Here is a 21,787-nt window from a genome sequence, read left to right as displayed (position 1 = left end):
TAGAAATAGTTCAAATGAATTTTTGACGTCTATAGCCGTCAATGGCAGTGAATGGGTTAATGAAGTATATCAATTCTATGTGATCAATAGCACCGATAATGGCTGCCACAACCCATTTTTTTCTGATGGGGAAAAAGGGTTTATTTGCCTGTGGTTGATGTGACCAGCTACTATTGATGGTACTATTAGAGGTATGGCCACTATTATAGTAAATACAGTTCTTATGTTGTGTTTGGTCACGTATAAATCCCCAGAGCCGTATCTGAATGCATTACACATAAAAGATTTTAAGGCATGTACCTAAGCTGTTCAATAAGCTCCATCAGAGTGGTAATGGCAGTGGCAGTGGCATTGCGTGAGTTGACAATATTCTGAGCTTGGGCCAGTTTCTCCTCGAGGTCCCTGAAAGTCTTCTCATACGGCCCGGTAAGGCCAGTGGTCTGAATCTCATGGGCGCGCTCGGCCAAAGCCCTGGTGCGCACCGCTAGGTCCTGTTGTAAGACAAGATATTTTTGCTCCATTGGCGAGTTTACGTTTCATATCTTCAGACTTCACTGTAAACCTCTCCACCTATATACATCAAGAACTAAGACCCTGTACCTGGACAATGCGGTCCCAGTCGCCAAAGCATTGATGGCAGGGCTGGCAGTTGGGGAAGACGCCAGAAAAACCTCGGGCACATTGGTCACAGCGGACACCTGACACCCCCTGCTGGCATACACAATGACCTGTGACTCGGTTGCACTGAGACGTCTCAATGCCTCGCCAGTCGCAGTCACAAGCTGGAAGAAGGGCAGAGAAGAGGGAAGGGAGTAAATATGCCATCGCAAACACCTGGGGCGAAAACTTAAAAATGTGCTTTTCTTCTCACATATATTAGTGATTCACCATTTGCAGATTTGTTTAAACCCATTCTTTGTATTGACAAACGTAGTGCTTTGCTGCCATCTTGTGGCATCGAGGAATTACAGTCAGTTGAAATGAATCAATAGGCTTTATTTAGACAAAAGTAGTGCTTTGAAGGCCACTTTGTGGCCAGTTATCAAAATTGAAGGTGGGGCATCAATTACTCTAAGTTAAGAGTTCAAGTATTGTTACCAAAAGACAAAATGTAAACATGATAGAGTGGCCTGTGCTCTGGGTATAAAAAATAAAATCTGTGAACGCTGTGGACCAATGGCCATGAATGCAATCCCACACTACACTAGTTCCTAATTTATAAAGACATTAGCAACATCCAAATGTGGATTACGTTTGCCAACGGTCCTAACCTCTGCACTGTGTCCGAGGGTCTCCCCAGTAGTTCTCCTGGCAGTCCGTGCAGGTCTTTCCACCGAATCCATCGCGGCACTGACACTGCCCGTTAAACTGAGCAACACAAAAATGGAGAAAAAGAAAGTTTACAAGGACATCCTGCGTGACACAATGGAGAATTTGAACTACCTTTATGTTTTTGCTAACACTACAAAACATTTCTGAGTTGAAAACGTTTTTTATTTGGCATTACACATCACTAGACCTAAATTCAACAAGTACCCCAAAAAAATCATGGTGTCCATAGTTAGATAGTTTTTATAATTACATTATATTATCAACTATATTGACTATTATTTTTTTTTTTACATTTGAAAATCAATGATGTAAAAACAACAACATGATGATGTCGCAATTCATCCCCGTGCGTAAAATGAGGCAACACATGGACTTTCCAGAGAACCCCAAATAGGGTCCCAAACACGGACATGCCTCGGAACCATAATGAAGATTTTTACGCCCAGGGTATGAGCGCCTGTCTTAGGGTCCGGTGCCTTGCTCAAGGGTAGAGGTCAGAACAGTCCCACATTTCATATTTTGTATCCCCAATCAGTTCCGCTTTTTGTTGTATTGAACTCAAGTCAGACTGACTTTCTGCCGCATTGTTTAGGTCGTTTTTGTATGTGCTGTAGTGTTAATTTCGTAAACAAAAACTAAACAAAAATAATTTTGTCAAAGCACATTTTTCACCGGACTAAAACTAGGCTAGACTCGACTAAAACACTCATTAATAAACAATAACTGGGATTCATAGTATGCATTTTTCGTCAACAAATCAAGACGAGACAAAAATCTACTTCCCTTCATAAAAACTGGACTAAAAACTATAGACATTTTAGTACATGAACAAAAACCAGACAGAAATTGCATGATTTTGCAAAATCTTGTCTCTGCTAATCTGTCACTGCGACACTGTCATGTGACACACAGTGACTCGCCCCCTTTCAAATCTGCAGCTAGCAAGCGCAAGATGCACAAACACATGGAACAGACAGGAGGTGGATTCACAGGGAAAGGTAAAAAAAAGAAGTGAATTATAATTATGATGTAACATTAATCCAACGGCTATAACGTTCCAACAATAATGTTAATCCGACCGCTACCTAATGCTGGCTAATTTACCAGCTCATAGCATGGAGCTATAGTTAGCCACTTGTTGCTATACTGTAATTGTGTGTGAAGTTGGCTTTCAACAAAAGATGAGAGAACTTTTTATGTTCAACATAATGCGCTGACAAAAAAAAAATACAGGGATTAAATGATTGTCCTGACTAAAACTAGACTATAATGTTTTTAAACAGTTTTTGTTGACTACAACTAAATGAATAAAATTATGTTTTCTTGGACTGAAATAAAGATTAAAATGCTAGATTAATAGCCAACTAAAAATGGACTAAATAAAAACAGGATGAGGTTGACTAACTATGTTAGAAACTAACAAGTGTGATTGAAACTGTACTAAAGACTTCCATTTAAAAATGGTGGAAAAAATTATCACTAGTGTACTGTATGTACCTCATTACATGTTGAAGTGACTGAATTGTGGGGGTCACAATCGCAGGGTTCACAGCCTTTTCCACTAGCCAGGTTCCAGTGTCCGGGGGAGCAGTGGTCGCACGTTTGACCAATTGCGTTAGGTAGACATTGGCACTGGCCTGTATTCCGCTGGCACACGCAGTCCTCACGCTCCATACACTGGCTACGCTCCGTACCAAGGAAGTTGCATACACATTCTAAAGTGCAAATTAAGGGGACAAGCAAATGACTATTTAATTTAAAAAGAAAACAAATGTTTGGGTCAAATAGTGATTTACTCCTGCAGTTGCGCCGTGAAGCATCTCCGAAATAGCCACTTCTGCAGATGCCACAGTTGGGTCCTTCCGTGTTGTAAAGGCATTTCCTGCACTCTCCGATCCGCCGGTCACACGCGTCAACGTCAGACATGTCTATGTTGTTGTTGCACTGGCACGGCTGGCAGCTTCCTCCGGGTTGAGAGGGGTTGCCATGGTAACCTGGAGCACATTCCTCACATCGAGTACCTAATTTGAGAGAAAATGCAGATTGGTCAGAGTGAAGGGAGGAGCTTTGATCATCACATTACTACAAGCGGTGTGCATCTCTCCAATAAAAGACGATTTGATAGGAATCTCTCGATACATGGTGAGCGATGCAATTCAAGGATTTTAAAGTGGAAAATTTGGATTTGGGTTGATTCAGTGGAATTATGATTTGATAAGGTACAGCTCAGTTGTATTTGTATTACTGTTGTTGTAAAGTGACCTTGAGTGCCCAGTAAGGCGCCTATAAATAAAATGTATTATTATTATTATTGTCATTATCCATCCATCCATTTTCTTAACCGCTTGTCCTCACAAGGGTCGCTGGGGTGCTGGAGCCTATCCCAGCTGGCTTCGGGAAGTGGGCGGGGTACACCCTGAACTGGTTGCATCATCATCATCATCCTCATCATTATCATTATTATTATTATTATTATTATTTCAAACAAGTAAGATAGAATGAGTTTCTTGTTGAAAGTAGACGTAGACGAGCGTAATCATTTTACAATATGAATGAACTTTTCAGTGTCGTGGCATTTTCTTCAAGGAAACTTGTCAAAGACGAGGAGAACCTCTCGCAATTTCGGTCCAAATGAGTTTATTGGTGGATATTTTTAATTGAAACTGTCAACCGTTGGAGAGGGGTAATAATGCAATGTAACTGTTTTACTCTAATTTGAAGGAGATATTTTAAGTGATGTCACACAAAAACCTTGCCCAAAAAGGACTTTTTCCCCCCATCCATCCCCAAAACAAAACAAATTTCATTTTCTCCAGAACCCAACATCTGATTTTTAAATTTCTTGAGTTGTTGTACTCAGGTTGAAGTGACCATTCCAATCAGTCTCAGTAGTTTTTTTTTTTTTTGACAGACTGTCAAACAAAAGAGAAGCGAATAACATCTAATTTGCTGAAGTTAATAAAAGGCTGATTAGAAGAAGGATCTCTTTGGCAGAATGCAGTACATATAATTACACTAATTAGACAATTAGCTAATTAGAGTTGATATCATGTAGTTTCATCCTGGGATAACAAAACCAGCCCTTGAATCCTTGCCAAAATGAGAACATACAATGTAAAACTGTTCTAACTTCGATATACTGTAAAACTTGAAACTGTGTTGGCCACACGCACAAAAAAATAAAAATAAAAATAAAATCAGTTTCGATGCCAGTACTCTCAGCCTCCTGCTATGCCACACTGTGCTGCACGACTGACAAAATACCTGGCATATTTGAGTCTGGCAAGTACAGAAGGAAATTAGAGAAAGAGGGAATGAGAAGGTGGGGACAGATGAAACGGTTATGCTCATAAAGCATTAGAAGAGAAAAGATGAAAGTTGGACATGAGTGAGAAAATAAAAGGAGTATCAGCTCATTTGTTGGATTTGGAAATGATTTCTAATGTTATTAAATCAGAGATAACGATGAACAGTTCTTCAAACAGTAGCTGACCCAGAGTTGTCATCAATCACAGCCTCCCCCCCCAGTAAAAATTAGATAGGACTTCTGGGTCAGATCCTTGAATGGAAAAAAGTATCCACAGACATTCAGAAAATGCATGTTCGTACAGAACAATGATGTACCCCACTAGACATATAATACACAAGTTAAAGCAGAATTGATCTTCAGTTGTGGGAAGCTGTCAAATGACTCTCATTGCCCTTCGGATAAAACATATCCATGGGGTACAATTGTATACCGTATAATACAAATGTTAGGCCAAGAAAGTGGTCAGCCGATATATAATGGCGGTGTCCATGGTCCATAGTGCTTAGCACAGCCACTCGCAAAGAAAAATCTTTTATGGAGGCGTGTCTGAGCACCTCGGACCACAGGGTGCTAAAGCCATGCATGTATAGGCAGGACTGGAAAATTAAAACAGACTTGTGGTGGTGTTGGCAGTGGTGGGGGAGTCAATTCAATTTTTTACTCACGCTTACAAATGGTCAGCCTGGAGCGTTTAACAATCCCTGTACCAGTAATACAGGGGAGGGAGGAAACGACAAACGTTAGATATTTCAAGTAGTGTCTTGTAATTGGCCATATATTGGACCAAAATGTTAAATCCTGCATTCCCAGCACATAGATTCATGGAATAGTGCAGTTGTCTCACTTTTCAATTCACCCTTTAATTAAACGGAAAAAACAGTAAAAACTCGGATCCGTCATAAATATGTTTACCTGTGTATCCCTGCTTACAGCTGCAGACAATTTGCCGATTCCGGTTGTCTTGGTAACAGGATGCTGCAAAATGGCGTCCACTGGTGGGGCCGTCTGGACAGGGGCATGGGCGACACCAGTCGCCAGCTGCTATGCCCAGTATTGGGTTACCATAGTAACCATTGGCACACCTATAGAAACAGTCCAGTCAATACAAGATGGGATAGCGATCTCGTTTGCATGGTCAGGCTGCTTATGGCAAAATAAAAAGTTTACAAACATGTACTGGTATGCTCGAATGAGATACCTTGCCATTAAATCCCTCTCAATTCCCAGTTGATACCCACAAATTCTCATGAAACTAATATTTCCAAAATTCCTCAACTTCATTTATCATAAACTTTCCGTAAATTGACCCCAAAACGATTACCCCTCTTTGCAAACCGACTCACCATAAACAAAACATGAACAAATTGTCTGTCGATGCAGAGTGCACAGTAAAACGTCACCTGTCGCACTTGTCTCCACCCGTGTTGTCCCTGCAGTTAACGCAAGCGCCGCCCCTCTGGTCACACTCGTCGGCGTGGCCGTTGCAGTGGCACGGGCGACAGTTGGGGAAGCCCCAGTGACCTGCCTGGCATCTGTCGCACTGCTGGCCGAACGCCCCCGGCCGACACTGGCACAGCCCGGTGTACTTGTCGCACAGCCGAGTGATCGAGCCTTCCGCGCTGCAACCGCAGGCTGCACGGAGAGAGGATATAAAAATAAGCGTAATAAGCGAGTAAAACGCAAACGATGGACCTCAAATAAAGACTGAGGTGTGGGATTTATTGGGGTTTGAATGTGCAATGATGAATGCCAGTAGATGGCGCCCATGTACAGTAAGAGTAAGCCATACTTTAGTACTGTACTGTATATTTACAGACATGGAAACTGGGTGAAAATAGAACCACTTACTAAATTTAGTGTATTGCACAATTTCCGACAACCATTAATTCCTATCCAGGTAAAACAATTCATGACTCAGTCTGAGCATTTCATCTTGTAAAAGAGCCTTTCAAATGCAGACTTCACTTAAAATTGGACCATAATGCAGTATGAATAATTTGTGCCTAACTGTATGTATTACGGTTAATACATTGTTAATGTAATACAACACAGTTCAAAGTCTAAAACTAGCCTACATCTGGATCACAAAAACATCAAATAAAGCCCCAGTTTAAAAAGAACTCATGTCTCTTCTCACCAATGCAGCCCGAAGGTCCAAAGCCGTAAGTTCCGGGGGCACACTGTTCGCACCGTCGACCAATCACATTGGGTCTGCAGCGACACTGACCTCCGCGGACGTCGCACACTGAGCTGATGGATCCCTGGGGGTCGCAGTTACAAGCTGGAGGGAAACACACACGAGCACAACTTCACTGCTAATGTGATGATCATTAACAATGTAAGAACACAGAAGACCAGGGGTCCGTTTCACAAAGCAGGTTCAACTAACTCTGAGACTAACCCTGAACTGTGAGTTGACCTACCCTGAGATAGGAAACTCTGCATTTGAGTTTGATCAACGCAGAGTAGTTTCACCTGGAGTTAAGCGCATGCACCACCACCACCACCATAAAAAGACCGCATCAATGGAGCCCCGATTCCACGAGTAACCATGGCAACGGGGAAGCAGAGACCAGCACTAAATTTACTTAATTTAATATAGTCACTCGAATTAAGTTAATCTAAAATTAATCCAAAGTGAATATATTAAGATTAATGAACTCATACTTAAATAAACTCAATATATTCACTTTGGATACATTTAAATCAATTGTGTGTTACCAATTGAAGTCATTTTATTAAACTGGTCAACAATTCAATTTGTAATCTTAATTTGGTTCAACAATTCCCTTTTTAGAGTGCACCTTCATCAATGGGATCATTGTCAATAGGAAATACCATGTTCGTGGACAAAAGTGGACTTTTAATACACGCCTATTGACTGTTTTTTTGTTGTTGTTTTGAAATAACAGACGGCAGAACTATATTACGCCAAAACTCGCCAGCTGACTGAATAAATGAGGAAATCAAATGAATGTGGCTGAAAGGAGGCGGAGACCGAGAGAAACTCGAGGTTCATTGTGATAAACCTGGTACTGACCAGGTTAGGTTCATAGAGTCTGTTACTATGGTAACTGACAGAGAGCTTAAGTTACCTCTCTTTATAAAACAGGCTAGAGTTACCCCTCTTTCTCTGGTTTGAGTTACCTCGCTTCCTGAAACTCAGAGTTCCCCACATTTCAGGGTTAACAGACTCAGAGTTTTCACTAAACCTGCTTTGTGAAACAGACCCCCGAATTTTTGAATTTTTTGTTTTGTTTTTAGTGAACAGCTAAGGGAAGGTACACACAGAGGGGGAAAAAAATAGGCCAATTAATGGGTTCACTATACTATGATTGTTTTATGATGGGAAGGAGAAAAAAAGCCACAAAATGTTAAAGTGTATTTTTGTACTCACGCAAAGCCCCGTCGTTAATAACAGCCGACATGCTGGTGATCAGCTTGGCACAGGTGTCACTCAAGGGTGGATGGCTCACGCTCCTTGCCCCCTCGTGGCAGCGATACCGCTCGTAAGTCTGCTTCCTGTTACTGGAGGCCAGGTCCCCGGCGTTGAACAGCTCCATGGAAGAGTGACGAGGCATCAAGGCAATCTGCAGCCAAGAAGCACAGATTCACGAAAGAGACATGGGAAAGATGTTGCTGTGTGGAATGAGACGGAAAGAAAGGAAACGTCCTCACAGAGTCCACGAGGAGGAAAGCGTTGGCCGCTCCATTAAGAACGGCGTTGGCGTCATGGTAACGTCTGAACTCGAAGCGGATTGTGTAGGTTACACCTCTCTCAAGACACACGGGTTGCGGAGGGACCACAAACCTAATGTTTAGCAAAAAAAAACATATCTCTCCTTCAGCGATATCAAGTTTAGCACCCAATACATTCCAGGATAAGTTTCCCATTGGAAGTAACATCTAGGTCACACTGTTGCCATCATAAAAACCTGTATTAACTGTACCTGTATGTTAGGGTTATTTATACAAAGTTCCAGATCAGAATATCCAATTGAATATTATACAAGTACTATATACTAAATTTATGTTGTTTTGCAAAGATAAAAAATCTGGATTTGGTGAGCTATGTTTACCGGTACTTGTGAATGTACTACTTCAGATCTGTCAATGAATTAAATTATATGAGAGCTTTTGGGAATCGAACAGAAGAATAGAATTAGCCTGGGGAAAATTCCAGTTTTATAGCAGCAACGTGGATAAAAGCAGCACAAAAAAAATCTATGTATATATGGTATTTATAATACCAGCCAATAACAATTAACAAAATAAGCACATACTAGATATGCTGACATGAATGCAGGGGGGGGGGGGGCAATAAGAGTCTGCAGCATTAGCAACACTACACCATAAATACTTCACACATAAGCAATTTTGAATATTTTTTCCCCCATCCCAACTTTTGTGGTCGAGTGTGCGTGTGCACGAGAGCAACAAACCTGGCACCAGCCGGCAGGGCGACAACAAGTTTGTCATCATCTGGGATTGTGTTTCCACAGGGGCTGCTGGTCGGAATCGGGCCCGGACGGATTACTGTTATTCGTACCTCTTCCCAGTCTCGAGGCATCTGGAATGGATGAATGTTAACAAGCGATGGATGTCATCTAGATCTTTGTATTAGACAAAGTAATCAGACATTTGGTCATTAGACCTACAGGAAGTGACATTGGATTTTGGGTCCGTAGATTTAAGAGTAATGAACAGTACAATGCACAATCTATGATAAATGTGATGAATTAATTGCTGAAGAGGTGTGTCTAAACACTTTTGTTCTTAAAGTAGAAGTTCAGCAAAAAGAAATGCACACACCTGTGATTCGTAGCGGATGAGCAGGTCATACTCCATGGAATAAGGGATGTTGCTGATTATGAACTCAAGAGTGCCACCTTCAGGTGCCCGGGCAAACCCAATATCTGTCCATGTGGCTGGACGATCCAGCTGGTGTTCCCTGGTGTCCAGTGTGCAGCCCTGATAAGATATTTGCGCAATTATTTGCATCTTTTATGACACCTTCTTACATCCAAAACTTGGTGTCTCACCTGACCCATTTTGGCCAACTCAGCTTCATACAAGAGGTAATCCAGAGCCATGAAGAAATAGCCAGACTCCACCTCTGTACACTGGCGTCCTGTCATGTGACTTCGGCAGCGACACTGACCACTACCCGCGGAACAGCTACGAGAAAACAGGATTTTACATAAACTACTTTGCTGGGAACACTTAGTTTGTAATGAAGAAATATAACATTGACTGAAGACATGCGCAGTTTCCAAACCCACTGCTTACATTAACTTTTTTTTTTTTTTTTTTTTTTAATCACTCTACCATTAATGTCACATAAGAGCTTGCAAACATTAGCCTGATGACACCTCATCAGCCAGTCAGTTGGCTACATTATCTTGGAACCGTAAAATTCCATGGTAATGTGTGGTTGAAAAAAAATTTTAACTTGGAAAAAAAAAGAAAAGAAAAAAATGCAACGTAGCATGTGACCACAATTTATCCCACAGAACACTTGGATTTTCTCATGCATTCCAATACGTGAACGGATGAATTAACAAATAGATTGTAGTTGCTCTACCAAGTGAGTAAGTTGGTCTGTATTTAAATGTCAAGAATTGTTGATGAATGACTACAAGGTCCATGTAACACAAATGGATACAGTTATTTAGTATACACTAAATGGCACCAAACAATTAATCTAATGTAAAAAATGTGGCACAAAATGTACATATAATCCAAAATATATGATTTATTTTATTTTTTATTTTTTGCAAAAGGTAATTAACTCATTCACTGCCATAAATTCATTAAAAAAAAGGTTATTAAAAATTAGGGGCAAGAGGCAATTACATTTTTAAATTCGAATTAATCGCATGACTTCCCCAGTTAACTCACAATCACAAATTTTATATCGGTTCAAAATGTACAATAATTTTTTTTTAGGTTTTCACACTCTTGTTAACAAAAGTTGGGAAAAAATGTTAAACTAATAGAAATATTTAAAATGTATTTTTGACGTTTATAGCCGTTAATGGCAGTGAATGAGTTAAAGCATGCATTTATAATTGACTTTCTTTTTTATTGTTATTTTTTGTGGTGAAAATGTTTAGATATTTTATTCTATACATAAATTAATATATCAAATGTATGTATGTATATATATATATATATATATATATATATATGATACCTACTATATTCATCATTATCATTAAGTGTTGCAGTTTAAATAAGAGGACATCAAACTCTAGCGCCACAGACTAAACAGGAGGCCAGTGACGCTCTATTTATTTTAATCTGCTCAGTAAACGTCACTCACTGGTTATCCAGAGCGGCTCCGATGTCACATTCACAGCCTCGGCAGCCATTCAGGTCGAGACTCAGGCCCCAGTGTTCTGGCTGGGATAGAGAGACAAACAGAGAGAACGAGAGAGAGAGAGAGATGAAATCATGACAACACAAAGCAGCATCCTTCATTCTATGAAAGAAGTGTATGAGTCACACACATTGAAGCCAACCCTGTAATCTCAAAGACTAACATTCACAGCTTTGTGGTATATCATCACCGTCTGGTTCCTGTTATTTAACACAGTGAGTTGTCTTCTCTTCCAAAAGAGTGAGTATATTTTGGATGATGCGGCAAGTACACTTACTAGGCAGCTTCACTGTTTGGCCACGCTTACATGAACTCTTCCACACCACTTTAATTTCTCGTTTCACGTAAGATAACATCTCACTTTCGGACCTGACCATTTTTAGGCAGACGGTAACCCACACCAAGTGGACTAACCTAAAATGCCTCAACTAAATTTAGACATAGAGCCCAGGCAGGAGCTCACATTCCTGCCCACCACACTATTCCTGGATGAGTGGGACAAGACAGACAGCGAAAACAAGCAGAACTTGAAGAAAGCAAGTAAACCATAATAGGGTGCAAAACTCTAAATGAATAGGAAGTGATTTTCATTTGGGAAGTTCAGTCATGAGGAAGCAGAATGCCTGTTGTAAGTAAACCAGTGATCTTTACAGGTACGAGAGTGAGCGTCTTACCAGACACTGGTCGCAGCTTCGTCCCGTGACAAGACGCTTGCAGAAACAGTCGCCGCTGACCGGGTCGCACTGCGTGCTGCCTGCCACCGTTCCCCTGTGGTCACACCTGCAAGCTACAGGAGGAAAACGCACCTTTTCCCCATAAGTACTTGTAGTAAAACTGTGAAGTGTGAAAGGATTCTGATTAAATAAATAAACAAATGAGGCGGCACGGTGGGCGAGTGGGTCTGCCTTACAGAACTGAGGTCCAGCAGTTAATGTCGAAATGGATGTATCCATACAGTAAATCAGGGGTGTCAAACTCATATTGTCGTCAATTATATGCAGATTTGCGCTATTTGTGGGCCAGCCCTAAATTACGGAGCTCAACTGTAATCATATTGTTCCCAAAAATAACACAAATGCAAATGGATTGCGGCAACACTTTTCCTGTATGAGTTCCGGACGTGTTAAATCTACCTGTTTTGCATATATATTGTTCCCAGAATGCATTGTGTGGCGCAGTTAACAAAGTTATAAGGACGTTAATCCTTGTCATATGTCTTTTTGTTACCGGTTATTGAATTTGTGTCACATTTAACACGCGTATGTCGGTCTATGATTAAAAAAAAAAGAATTTTTTTAAACAAACCGTAACGTTAAGTTGTGTGTAAAAATGTTCATTTGACGACTGCTTGTGAAATTACCAATTGATATGTTTTGATTGTGGCGGGCTGACTAATTGGTCCGACATTTCATTTTTTTATTTACTTTACAAAATTGTCTTGCGGGCCTGATCTGGCCCGCTGGCCGTATGTTTGACACCACTGCACTAAATGATCCCTAACAATTAAAGGGTTAACGTTCAGAAGAATAAACGCACCTGCAGAAAACGAAACTTCTTGACTTCAGCATCCAAACTGACAAACACAACCTCAAGGCACGCATGCAGTAGTAGCAAGTCATTGTAACTTGTGCGCACTCACGCTGGCAGCCACGAGGGTTGTCGGCACTGAGGCCAAAGTGGCCGGTGCTGCACTTGTCACAGCGCTGGCCCTCAACATTGGCCTTGCAGCGACACTGACCGGCCACCATGCCCAACGTCGGCGCCGTGTGGCTGTCGCACATCCCGCCGTTCTCGGAACCTTCTGGGTCGCAGTCGCAAGCTGCGGAAAGCGCAACGGGATGTCTGTGATGATCTTAAACAATTGTATACAATCACATATCGCTATTTGTATTGGCTATTGCCTGGTAAGAGATGCAGATCTTGCGCTCACCTACGCAAACCCGAGAGTCCCGGATGTCTTTGAAGGGTTCTTTGTAGTAAAAAGGCTTGCACAATTCACAGTTGCGGCCCATCGTGTTGTGCTGACAGTCATCGCACACGCCTCCGCTGACGTTACCCGTGGCCAAATACACCGCCATGTCAAAATGGCACACCGACGAGTGGCTATTGCAATTGCATTCTGAAAAACAAATGCTCCAGTCAGGCTAAAGACACTCACTTAGGTTACGTACACAGATGGGAACATTTCAGGAAAACGTCGTAAAACAACTGGAATGCTCCAGAATTTTTAAAGCTTTAAATGATCGCAAGCTTTTTTAGATGCATTTTCACCTCACTTAGACTCCTTATTTTCCTCGGATCACCCATCCCAATGAATTTTTACAATGTGAAGTACCTGAATTCCTTTGTGAGTATGGATTTTTATTTAATAAAAATAACAGTTTTTTTATTTGGCTAAATGTGACTTTATCATAGGTTATGTAACAAAATTAAAGAATACAACTAATTAGGATATCTTAAGAAAGGCTTTGGCCCTAACTCATGTCCAGTGACAGGTTTGGGGATGGCTTAGAGCAAATGGCTTCAGCAGTAAAGGATTATGATTTTTCTGGCATAAGTTTGATCCCCAGTTGGACTAACTGTTTGCTTGCAGCTTAAAAAAATGTGAAAGTGCCTTTCACAATTCAAATATAAGAATTTAGTTAAAACATAACTCAACTTTCATCATACAGCAAGTGCTGTAAATAGATGATAGAAAACCATAATTAAAAATAATAATACAATAATAGATAACTAACTGGTAAATGTTATCTTCTAATTCAAATACACACCGTACACAGCGCCAGCTCAACCCACAAACATCCCTTTGGTGAAAAGTCCACCTGCATTTAGTGTTTTTTTTATGTGCAGTATAAAATATGTTAAATACAAATGTAAGAATTATAATGGATAGATGGCTTTTTTAATGGGCAAAAGCATGAAATTGCTATTCTACAAAAAACGCTGAACCCCTTAACTCTTTTGAACAACTGTATAAAAATTAAGCATTTGATATAGATAATAAAAATTAAATATCATACATAATAATCATAATATCTTATTTTATCATAACATGTTTAAACGTAAAAGACTCTTGTACGACCAGGCTTGGGGAGTAACGGGATACATGTACCGCCGGTACGTAATCACATTGCAAAAAAAATGTAACAGGAAAAAAACATGTAATCAGATTACAGGTACATTTATTAAAAATGGGGATTACAATTTCTACGATGAGAGAGAGTGTGAAAGAGGGCGAGAGAGAGAGAGAGAGAGAGAGAGAGAGAGAGAGAGAGAGAGAGAGAGAGAGAAGGGCAGAGCGAGAGAAAGAGAGAGAAGGACAGAATGAGAGAGAGTGCGTGCAACGGGACCGTTGCTACATGTCGGGGAGGTGGGAACGAACAAACTTACCAGTCGTGTCCTCCACGCGCGAGCAGTTTGAAAAAGCTTCACGGACTGGGGGAGGAAATGGCGACCGGACTTACTCTGAGCGAAAGTTTGAACAGAGAGTCCAGCGGCATGCTACGCGCTGTAGCTTCTTGCTAGCTAGCCCGCTAGCCTACAACTAAAACTGAGTCACACCTTCCAAACAAATCTTCCTCCCACCAATTCACCATTTAAACGTCATACACAACATATACACGGCTAAACTTGTGACTGGGATAAAACTTCATTTTGCAGTTGATGTCACACATCGTCATCCTCATTGGATGAATATCTATCTATCTATCTATCTATCTATCTAACTGTGAGATGTGGTTGCTTTCAGTGACAGTTCAAAAACAGCATATGGCCTTCAATCAATCAATCAATCAATCAATCAATAGCCTACATGCTTTTTAATTACACTAAGATTTTTGCTATTTGTAGGCTGCCCGGGTCCCAATCACCCGCAAATAGCAGGGGCACATTGTATAGAATATATATTGTGGTGATATTTATTTTTATTTCGTTTTCATGAGCATACTCAATATTGGAGTAATCCAAAAGTAATCCAGTTACATTACTTTAATATTATGGTACTTGGATTACGTTTTTTTTTAGCAGGTAACTTGTAACTGTAATGGATTACATTTGAAAAGTAACCCTCCCAACCCTGCGTACGACACACGACACATAGACCCGCATTGACTTTCGAGGTGAATACGACAACTATTATTTGAGTGTTGGGCTCACTTTGGCATTCATTGGTGTTGCGGCCCTCGGCAGGTCGCCATGGCATGTCGTTGTAGAAGTCCTCGCAGCGCTCACAATTCAAACCTTTGGTGTTGTGGTTACACACACACTTGCCGTGAACCTGCAATAACCGGCGAGGGTGAGTTACGACCCATTCTGAGAATGCTGGAGATTTTATAGTAGAAGGCAACTAATGCATTTATTCCGCAAACGCGCACCATTCCTTCTATATCATCCCTGACGCCATCGATTGGGGCGCACTCGGAGGCGTGGCCGTAGCAAAAGCAGTTTCCACGCACAACCAGCTCATACATGGCGTAGTAATACTTTTCTTTGATTTCCGGTCGGGGATCCAGCAGGTTGTCTCCTAGTGTGTGGAGTTTGGTGAAGTTCACCCTCAAGTTGGTGATTTTCAGCTGGTCTGTTGAGCAAAAAACAAGATGAAGCCAACATTATTGTTGAATTTAACCGGGCGATCATTTTGAGACTCAAATCTCATTGCGCTACATTGTTTGTGAAGATGGTGACAAACAAGCCATAAAAGGCCCTATTGGCAGATAACATGCACACATGGGTGAGTGCACAACAACCCCCCGCGCCCCCCTGAGAGGAGGTCAGGGCAAACAGAGCATGACGGTGCTGAGTGTGTGGCATTCGGACAAAAAGTTAATTATCTGGTCTGTTCTCTGAACGGGCAGTCCATTTGAAGTGTGGGAGAAATCTTGAAATCCCAAATGACATGTGAAATTGCCTCCACCTTGTCAGTAACATGTTAAGTATAAAAACCACAAATTGTGTAATAATCCTGTTTGGGTCTGCAAAGCAAGCAAGAGAAGATACACGTTGGATATGGAAAGCTGCTTTTCCCATCGACTTCACACAGCCAGGAAGAGCGGATGTTGTGTCGTGCGGACGGGTTCAAAAGAGATACTTGTATCTCCTCCAGGGTGGGTCATGGTAAAAAGAAAAAAAAGTGTATTTATGTTGTGTTTATGCAACTAACCATCTGGGATCAGAACTCATTCATAATTCTTTTCCATAACAGGCATTGGTTGGGAGAGAGCTCAAATGCAGCTAAGACAGTAAATCACATTATGTCTCCCGAGTTATCTTGTGTCAGAAAGTATGCAATATAATTCTTGCTTTCACATAGAACAATGACCCATTTGTGGAAACGACTACACTTGCATCGTATGTACTGTATGACAACATCTGAATGCAACCTATACATTTTTTTTTTACTTTTAATCTAATTAAATCTTGCTTTGTCATCAAACAAAATGTTGAAAATAGTACTTGATAGAGCTTTAACTCATTCACTGCCATTGACGGCTATAGACGTCAAAAATTCATTTGAACTATTTCTATTCGTTTAAAAATTTTTTTTCAAGAGTATGAAAACCTAGAATGTTTTGAATTGTTCATTTAGAACAGATATCAAATTTGTGATTAATCGGGAGTTAACTATTGAAGTCATGCGATTAATTACAATTAAAAAAATGTATCGTCTGACGCCCCTAATTTTAATAATCTTTTCCTTTTTTAAATTAGGGGCATCAGGCGATTACATTTTTTAAATTGTGATTAATCACATAACTTCACTAGTTAACGCAAAATTAATCACAAATTTGATATCTGTTCTTAATGTACAATAATTTGTTTCTAGGTTTTCATACTCTTGTTAACAATTGTGGAAAAAAATTGAAAATATGGGTTAATTAAGTATATATATATTGATGATGCCAAGTTAGAATACAGTATCAATCTTGAAATAGGTGGGACGATTGCTAATAGAAATACAACAAATCCCCCAAATGTTTTTTGGCTAAAATTGGAAATAAAGAGCAGAGAGAGACCTACTCTGGATGTTTGGGCTGTATGGGTCATCAATTTTGATGGATGGATCTAACACTCTGTAGATGACCTAGAATAGGACAAACAAGATTATTGCGGAAGTTTGAAATATTAATACACTAAACACTAACACAAAAAAAAAGGATTCATGTTAATAGTCAGCCGTTGAGTTTATAAAATGTATTTTGTCAGGCTACAACAAATCCCGCCAAAAAATACGACAAATAAAACCTGGTGTGATTTCTCACTCACCTCTCCCTCGGTGGATGGCTCTATGTCGGAATAACGCGATTCGCAGATGACATCGTTGATGCTGTGCAGAGAACCCGGGGATATGCCAGGGAAGTTGGTGGCACAGTCGTGTGAAAAGTAACGGTAGATCTGCCACGTGCGACCAAAATCGGCTGAGCGCTCAATCAGCATGGCTGCCGGACGGAATGTCTGCCAGAGGGAAAAAAAACAAAAACAAAAACAAAAAACATGAGCAATTTATTGATTTCTTTTTGCAAGTAATTTTGAAGTTACCTTGAAAGTCATAATAAGGTGAGTGAAATGAAACTCCGCCTCCAGGTCCAGTTGGATATACACATTTGACTTTCCTACAACACAAAAAAAAGCATATACAGTAAGCATCTTCTCGGTCCGTCTCCATTGCCCCGTAACTACATCCTGTCAGAAGATAAACTTTTTTTTAACATTTAAAACATTTGAAAACCATTAGGGAAAAGCCACATAGCATCCATGTTACGCCCCCATTTTTAGAGTCTGAGGACACATTTTTTTGTTATAAACATAACATTTGATGAGCATGTCTATCATGAGGTTACCAGCTTGGGACTGTGAGGGCCAATCCGTTGCTCATTAACCTATTTCCACTATTATGTCATTCTTTCTACGATTCACCTCACTGCAGATTAGTCGATCAACGGTCTACAAAAAAAAAGAATCATAATGAGTAGGGGTGTTAGAAAAAATCGATTCGGCAATATATCGCAATATTACAGCGCGCAATTCTCAAATCGATTAAATATGCGGCCGTATCAATTTTTAAACATACATTTTTTTATGGGAAATTTCAACAAAACGTCTTACTTAGGGTTAGGATTCACACATTAAGCATGGAAGAATGTTATATTAATGGAACATTAAGTATTTCAGTGCTGTTCAAACATGAAACACTGCAACCGGAATTTTCTGATAAATAAATACATTTTCATAAAAATCTTACAGTGTACAAATTTACTGATTAGTATTTTCTCAATTTGAGTCACAAAAAAAATCGCAATAATCAATTTATAGATTTGTATCGGGATTAATCGAATCGAATCGTGACCTATGAATCGTGATACGAATCGAATCGCCAGGTACTAGGCAATTCACACCATTAATAATGAGCTTCTAATCGACAGCTGACAAGCGCAGGAAAATAAAAGGAAAGAGGAAGAGTGTGACACAGCTCCATCGGGGGTAAAAGAGAGAGAGAGAGAGAGAGAGAGAGAGAGAGAGAGAGAGAGAGAGAGAGAGAGAGAGAGAGAGAGAGAGAGAGAGAGAGAGAGAGAGAGAGAGAGAGAGAGAGCGAGAGATTCCATTTTAATCTACATTTTCAGTTGTAATGGAAAATGTGCACACAGGGGATAACCCCTCCCCCCAAAAAAATCCTGCAAGTATGCATATTAACAGAGTCATTGACCTTTCAAGGCAGTGAAGGAAACCATTATAGACATGGAGAAGTTGCAAAGTTGTCATGGACACGCAAAAGCATCTGTGACCAAAAATAACCACAATAATTCTTCCTCCGCTGGCTGGTTGTGCCCGAGCCATAATGCCATGACGTTGTGCATAAAACACCTTTCTTACCGTTTTCTGACTGCCACCATGACTTCTTGCGATGAGGCTTGAAGGTGGTGATCACATTCTCCATGCGGTGATTGATGGTGTTGTAAACGGGGTCGTAAGGCCTTCTGGAGTCACAGTCGAAACATTTCTTCTCCTCCTGCATCGGCGAGACAAGATGTTAGGCTCGAAGGGTGGAAAGCCGAGAAACGGACAAAAATGACACGTACCAGTATGTTTTGTCTGAGGTTGAAGTTATGGAAGATATTTGGAGTATTTAATATCACGTTTGTGAAAAGTCCCTCCCGGACGCAATCGCGCCCCCAAACTGACCTGCAGGTGACTGACGATGCAGTAGGGCTCCTTCCTCCTTATGCCGCACGTGGACGAGGCCTTCAGGCTCTTCTCTCGTCCAACCAGCAGGTCCCCCGTTGCCGGGTAACAGCTGCCATGGGCACATCCGTGGCTGCGGTCGGGTTCCTGGCCGGTGGCTGCAGCCAAGGCTGTCGGTAGGCCGGAGGGAGGCAGGCAGGAAATGAATCACGGTGAGACAGGAAGCAGCAGAGCAGAACATGATTGCCAGATAGCAGCACAAGATACCTTTTTAACTCATTCACTGACATTGCCGTCAAAAATTCTATATTAATACTATTTCTATTAGTTTCATATTTGTTTCTACTTTTGTTACAAGAGTATGAAAACCTAGTATTTTTTTTATTGTACATTTAGAACAGATATAACATTTGCGATTAATCGTGAGTTAACTATTGAAGTCATGCGATTAATTAAAACAATTTAATCGTCTGACGCTCCTAATTTGTAATAATCTTTTCTTTTCTTTTTTTAATTAGGGGCATCAGGCGATAATTTTTTTAAAATTGTACTTAATCACTTCACTAGTTAACTCACGATTAATCAAACAGTTTATATCTGTTCTAAACGTACAATACATTTTTGTCTAGGTTTTCACACTCTTGTTAGCAAAAGTGAAAAAAAAAGTGAAACTAATAGAAATAGTTCTAATGAATTTTTGACGTCTATAGCCGTCAATGGCAGTGAATGAGTTAATACTGCTGAGGGAAACTTATTTGGTTGCAATCTGCAGTCCTAAAAAGCAACCAGTCTAGACCAGTGTAATTTGCCTTTTACCACAAGTCAGCTGGGATAAGATCGAGCTCACCTGCGACCCTGAACAGGATAAACGGGATAGAAAATGGATAGTTTGAGGGATTATTTGTTTTGCTATTTAAGTGTGCAATGGTACTTCATTTATATAGCGCTTTGCATCTTACAAGACCCTAAAAGCATTCATTGTTAATTGTTTCAAAGAAATACGTTGAATTAAAATTACTTCACCTCAATTAAAAAAAAAAGCGCATAATTGCTTGAGATTAGTTTTACAGCTGCACAATAATTGTAAACATGTTTGAACATTAAATTAAGTGCACTCAACAGCTTCCAAGTAATTATTTTCTCCCACACACGTTTCATTCCTTCCGATTGGATTGAGTGAATTTTCGTCACTGTGTTGTTTCATTTTCGTTTTAGTCATTGGCGAGATTGTCAGTCAATTTTAGTTATTGTTGTATTCTAAATGAATGGCTTCTATTTTAGTTTTCGTTTAATTTTCGTCTGGAAAAAAAATTATGCCGAAAAATATGTCAAAAAATTTTCGGCAACAAAATTATCACTGGCTCAAGGATACCTTGACGCGGTCAAAATAGCATGAGATTGAACCCACAACCTTTGAGTTGGGAGGTGACCACGCTACTACTGAGCCAAGCCGCACCCTAATTTCAATTTGACATGTTTAGATGCAGATAGGGTTATTAAACATGAACATTTCCAAAATATATTTTACATTTTATTTTATTATATAATATATATTATATATGATTTTATTTTATTTATACAATAAACACTAGGGGTGTTAAAAGACAACATCAATTTGGCAATATTACAGTGCAAAATTCTCATATCGATTCAATATGCAGCCGAATCGATTATTAAAGATCAATTTTTGATGGAAACATTCAACAAAATGTCTTAATTAGGGATCGGGTTCACACTTGAAGCATGGAAGAATGTTATATTAATGGAACATTAAGCCTTAAAATTTGATTTCAATGCTGTTCAAACATGAAACAGATTGCAGAAGCCTGAAGTACATTTTCATACAAATCTTACATGTACACGTTATCTGATTAGTATTTGAGTAAAAAAAAAAAAAAACTTGCAATAATTGACTTAGAGATTCGTATCGGGATTAATCGGTATCGAATCGAATCGTGACCTATGAATCGTGATACAGATCGAATCGCAAGATGCTAGGCAATTCACACCCCTATTAAACACCCATTTACTGTGTATATATAATATACAATTGTAAATTGCCTTACATGAAAGCGTTACATCAAAATTACAATGACATTATTTTTGTATTGTGCTAATTCCAAAATGATTTAGGATTTTATTACATCGATTCTGCATCTGAATTCAGTGTTACCTCCTTTATGGATTTCGCAGGTGACAAATGTTTGGGCCTATTTTTACGTTGGGGAAGGGGTGCGTTGGCGTGACACACCACTGGAGGCATGGTGGGGTGACTGCACCGTCGTGCTATGCTATGCGTGGGAGTTAAAATAAAACCTTTGAGACTTTCATGACAACCGGCAGCAGGCGCCTCACATTCCTGCTGACATTTTGTTGGAAATGTCCCCCCCACCCCCCTTCCCCACACTTCTCCATGCAAGTTTGTCTGCATGATGTTATAAGGGAAATGTGTTATAACAAAAGTGGAGACCCATGGGTCTTTCTGTCAAGTCCGCAGCAGGTGGTTCTAATCCTTGCTCCATTATGTGTCAATAATTATGTTACAGTGGAAACTCTACAAGGGATTAAATTGCGCCAAGATAATCCAA

At 40.1% G+C, this 21,787-nt stretch overlaps 1 protein-coding gene and 1 long non-coding RNA gene across 4 annotated transcripts in view; one reads left to right on the top strand and one right to left on the bottom strand.

Annotated features, from left to right (window-relative positions):
- Positions 1–21,787, bottom strand: part of lamb2 (laminin, beta 2 (laminin S)) — a 45,754-nt gene that overhangs the window by 10,150 nt on the left and 13,817 nt on the right. Inside the window, exons 2-26 of one of the 2 annotated variants that reach the window (XM_086069221.1) lie at positions 19,200–19,369; positions 18,891–19,026; positions 17,559–17,632; positions 17,286–17,474; positions 17,040–17,103; positions 15,398–15,600; positions 15,180–15,300; positions 12,955–13,143; positions 12,664–12,843; positions 11,699–11,811; positions 10,968–11,047; positions 9,685–9,820; positions 9,455–9,613; positions 9,085–9,212; positions 8,321–8,453; positions 8,040–8,232; positions 6,780–6,923; positions 6,043–6,274; positions 5,555–5,724; positions 5,308–5,343; positions 3,129–3,353; positions 2,830–3,047; positions 1,272–1,368; positions 601–782; positions 301–491 (exon numbers count right to left, since the gene is read on the bottom strand). In XM_086069221.1, coding sequence (XP_085925347.1) covers positions 301–491; positions 601–782; positions 1,272–1,368; positions 2,830–3,047; positions 3,129–3,353; positions 5,308–5,343; positions 5,555–5,724; positions 6,043–6,274; positions 6,780–6,923; positions 8,040–8,232; positions 8,321–8,453; positions 9,085–9,212; positions 9,455–9,613; positions 9,685–9,820; positions 10,968–11,047; positions 11,699–11,811; positions 12,664–12,843; positions 12,955–13,143; positions 15,180–15,300; positions 15,398–15,600; positions 17,040–17,103; positions 17,286–17,474; positions 17,559–17,632; positions 18,891–19,026; positions 19,200–19,369 — 3,763 coding nt within the window. The remainder of the gene's footprint in view (positions 1–300; positions 492–600; positions 783–1,271; positions 1,369–2,829; positions 3,048–3,128; positions 3,354–5,307; positions 5,344–5,554; positions 5,725–6,042; positions 6,275–6,779; positions 6,924–8,039; positions 8,233–8,320; positions 8,454–9,084; positions 9,213–9,454; positions 9,614–9,684; positions 9,821–10,967; positions 11,048–11,698; positions 11,812–12,663; positions 12,844–12,954; positions 13,144–15,179; positions 15,301–15,397; positions 15,601–17,039; positions 17,104–17,285; positions 17,475–17,558; positions 17,633–18,890; positions 19,027–19,199; positions 19,370–21,787) is intronic. The other variant, XM_086069222.1, reaches the window with a different exon arrangement.
- On the top strand, positions 2,265–9,337 carry LOC147178592 (uncharacterized). Of its 2 annotated transcripts, none has more exons than XR_015094118.1 (3): positions 2,265–2,330; positions 6,788–6,980; positions 9,145–9,337. It is a non-coding gene; the product is annotated as an uncharacterized LOC147178592 (long non-coding RNA). The 2 variants fall into 2 exon arrangements; XR_015094117.1 differs by lacking the exon at positions 9,145–9,337 and adding an exon at positions 8,083–8,448.

This window comes from Leptonotus elevatus, chromosome 2, assembly GCF_054856555.1.
Source record: "Leptonotus elevatus isolate MCC_2025b chromosome 2, RoL_Lele_1.0, whole genome shotgun sequence".
Lineage (NCBI taxonomy): Eukaryota > Metazoa > Chordata > Actinopteri > Syngnathiformes > Syngnathidae > Leptonotus > Leptonotus elevatus.
Note: the sequence above shows the minus strand (reverse complement) of the source record. Positions and strands in the feature narration are given on the sequence as shown.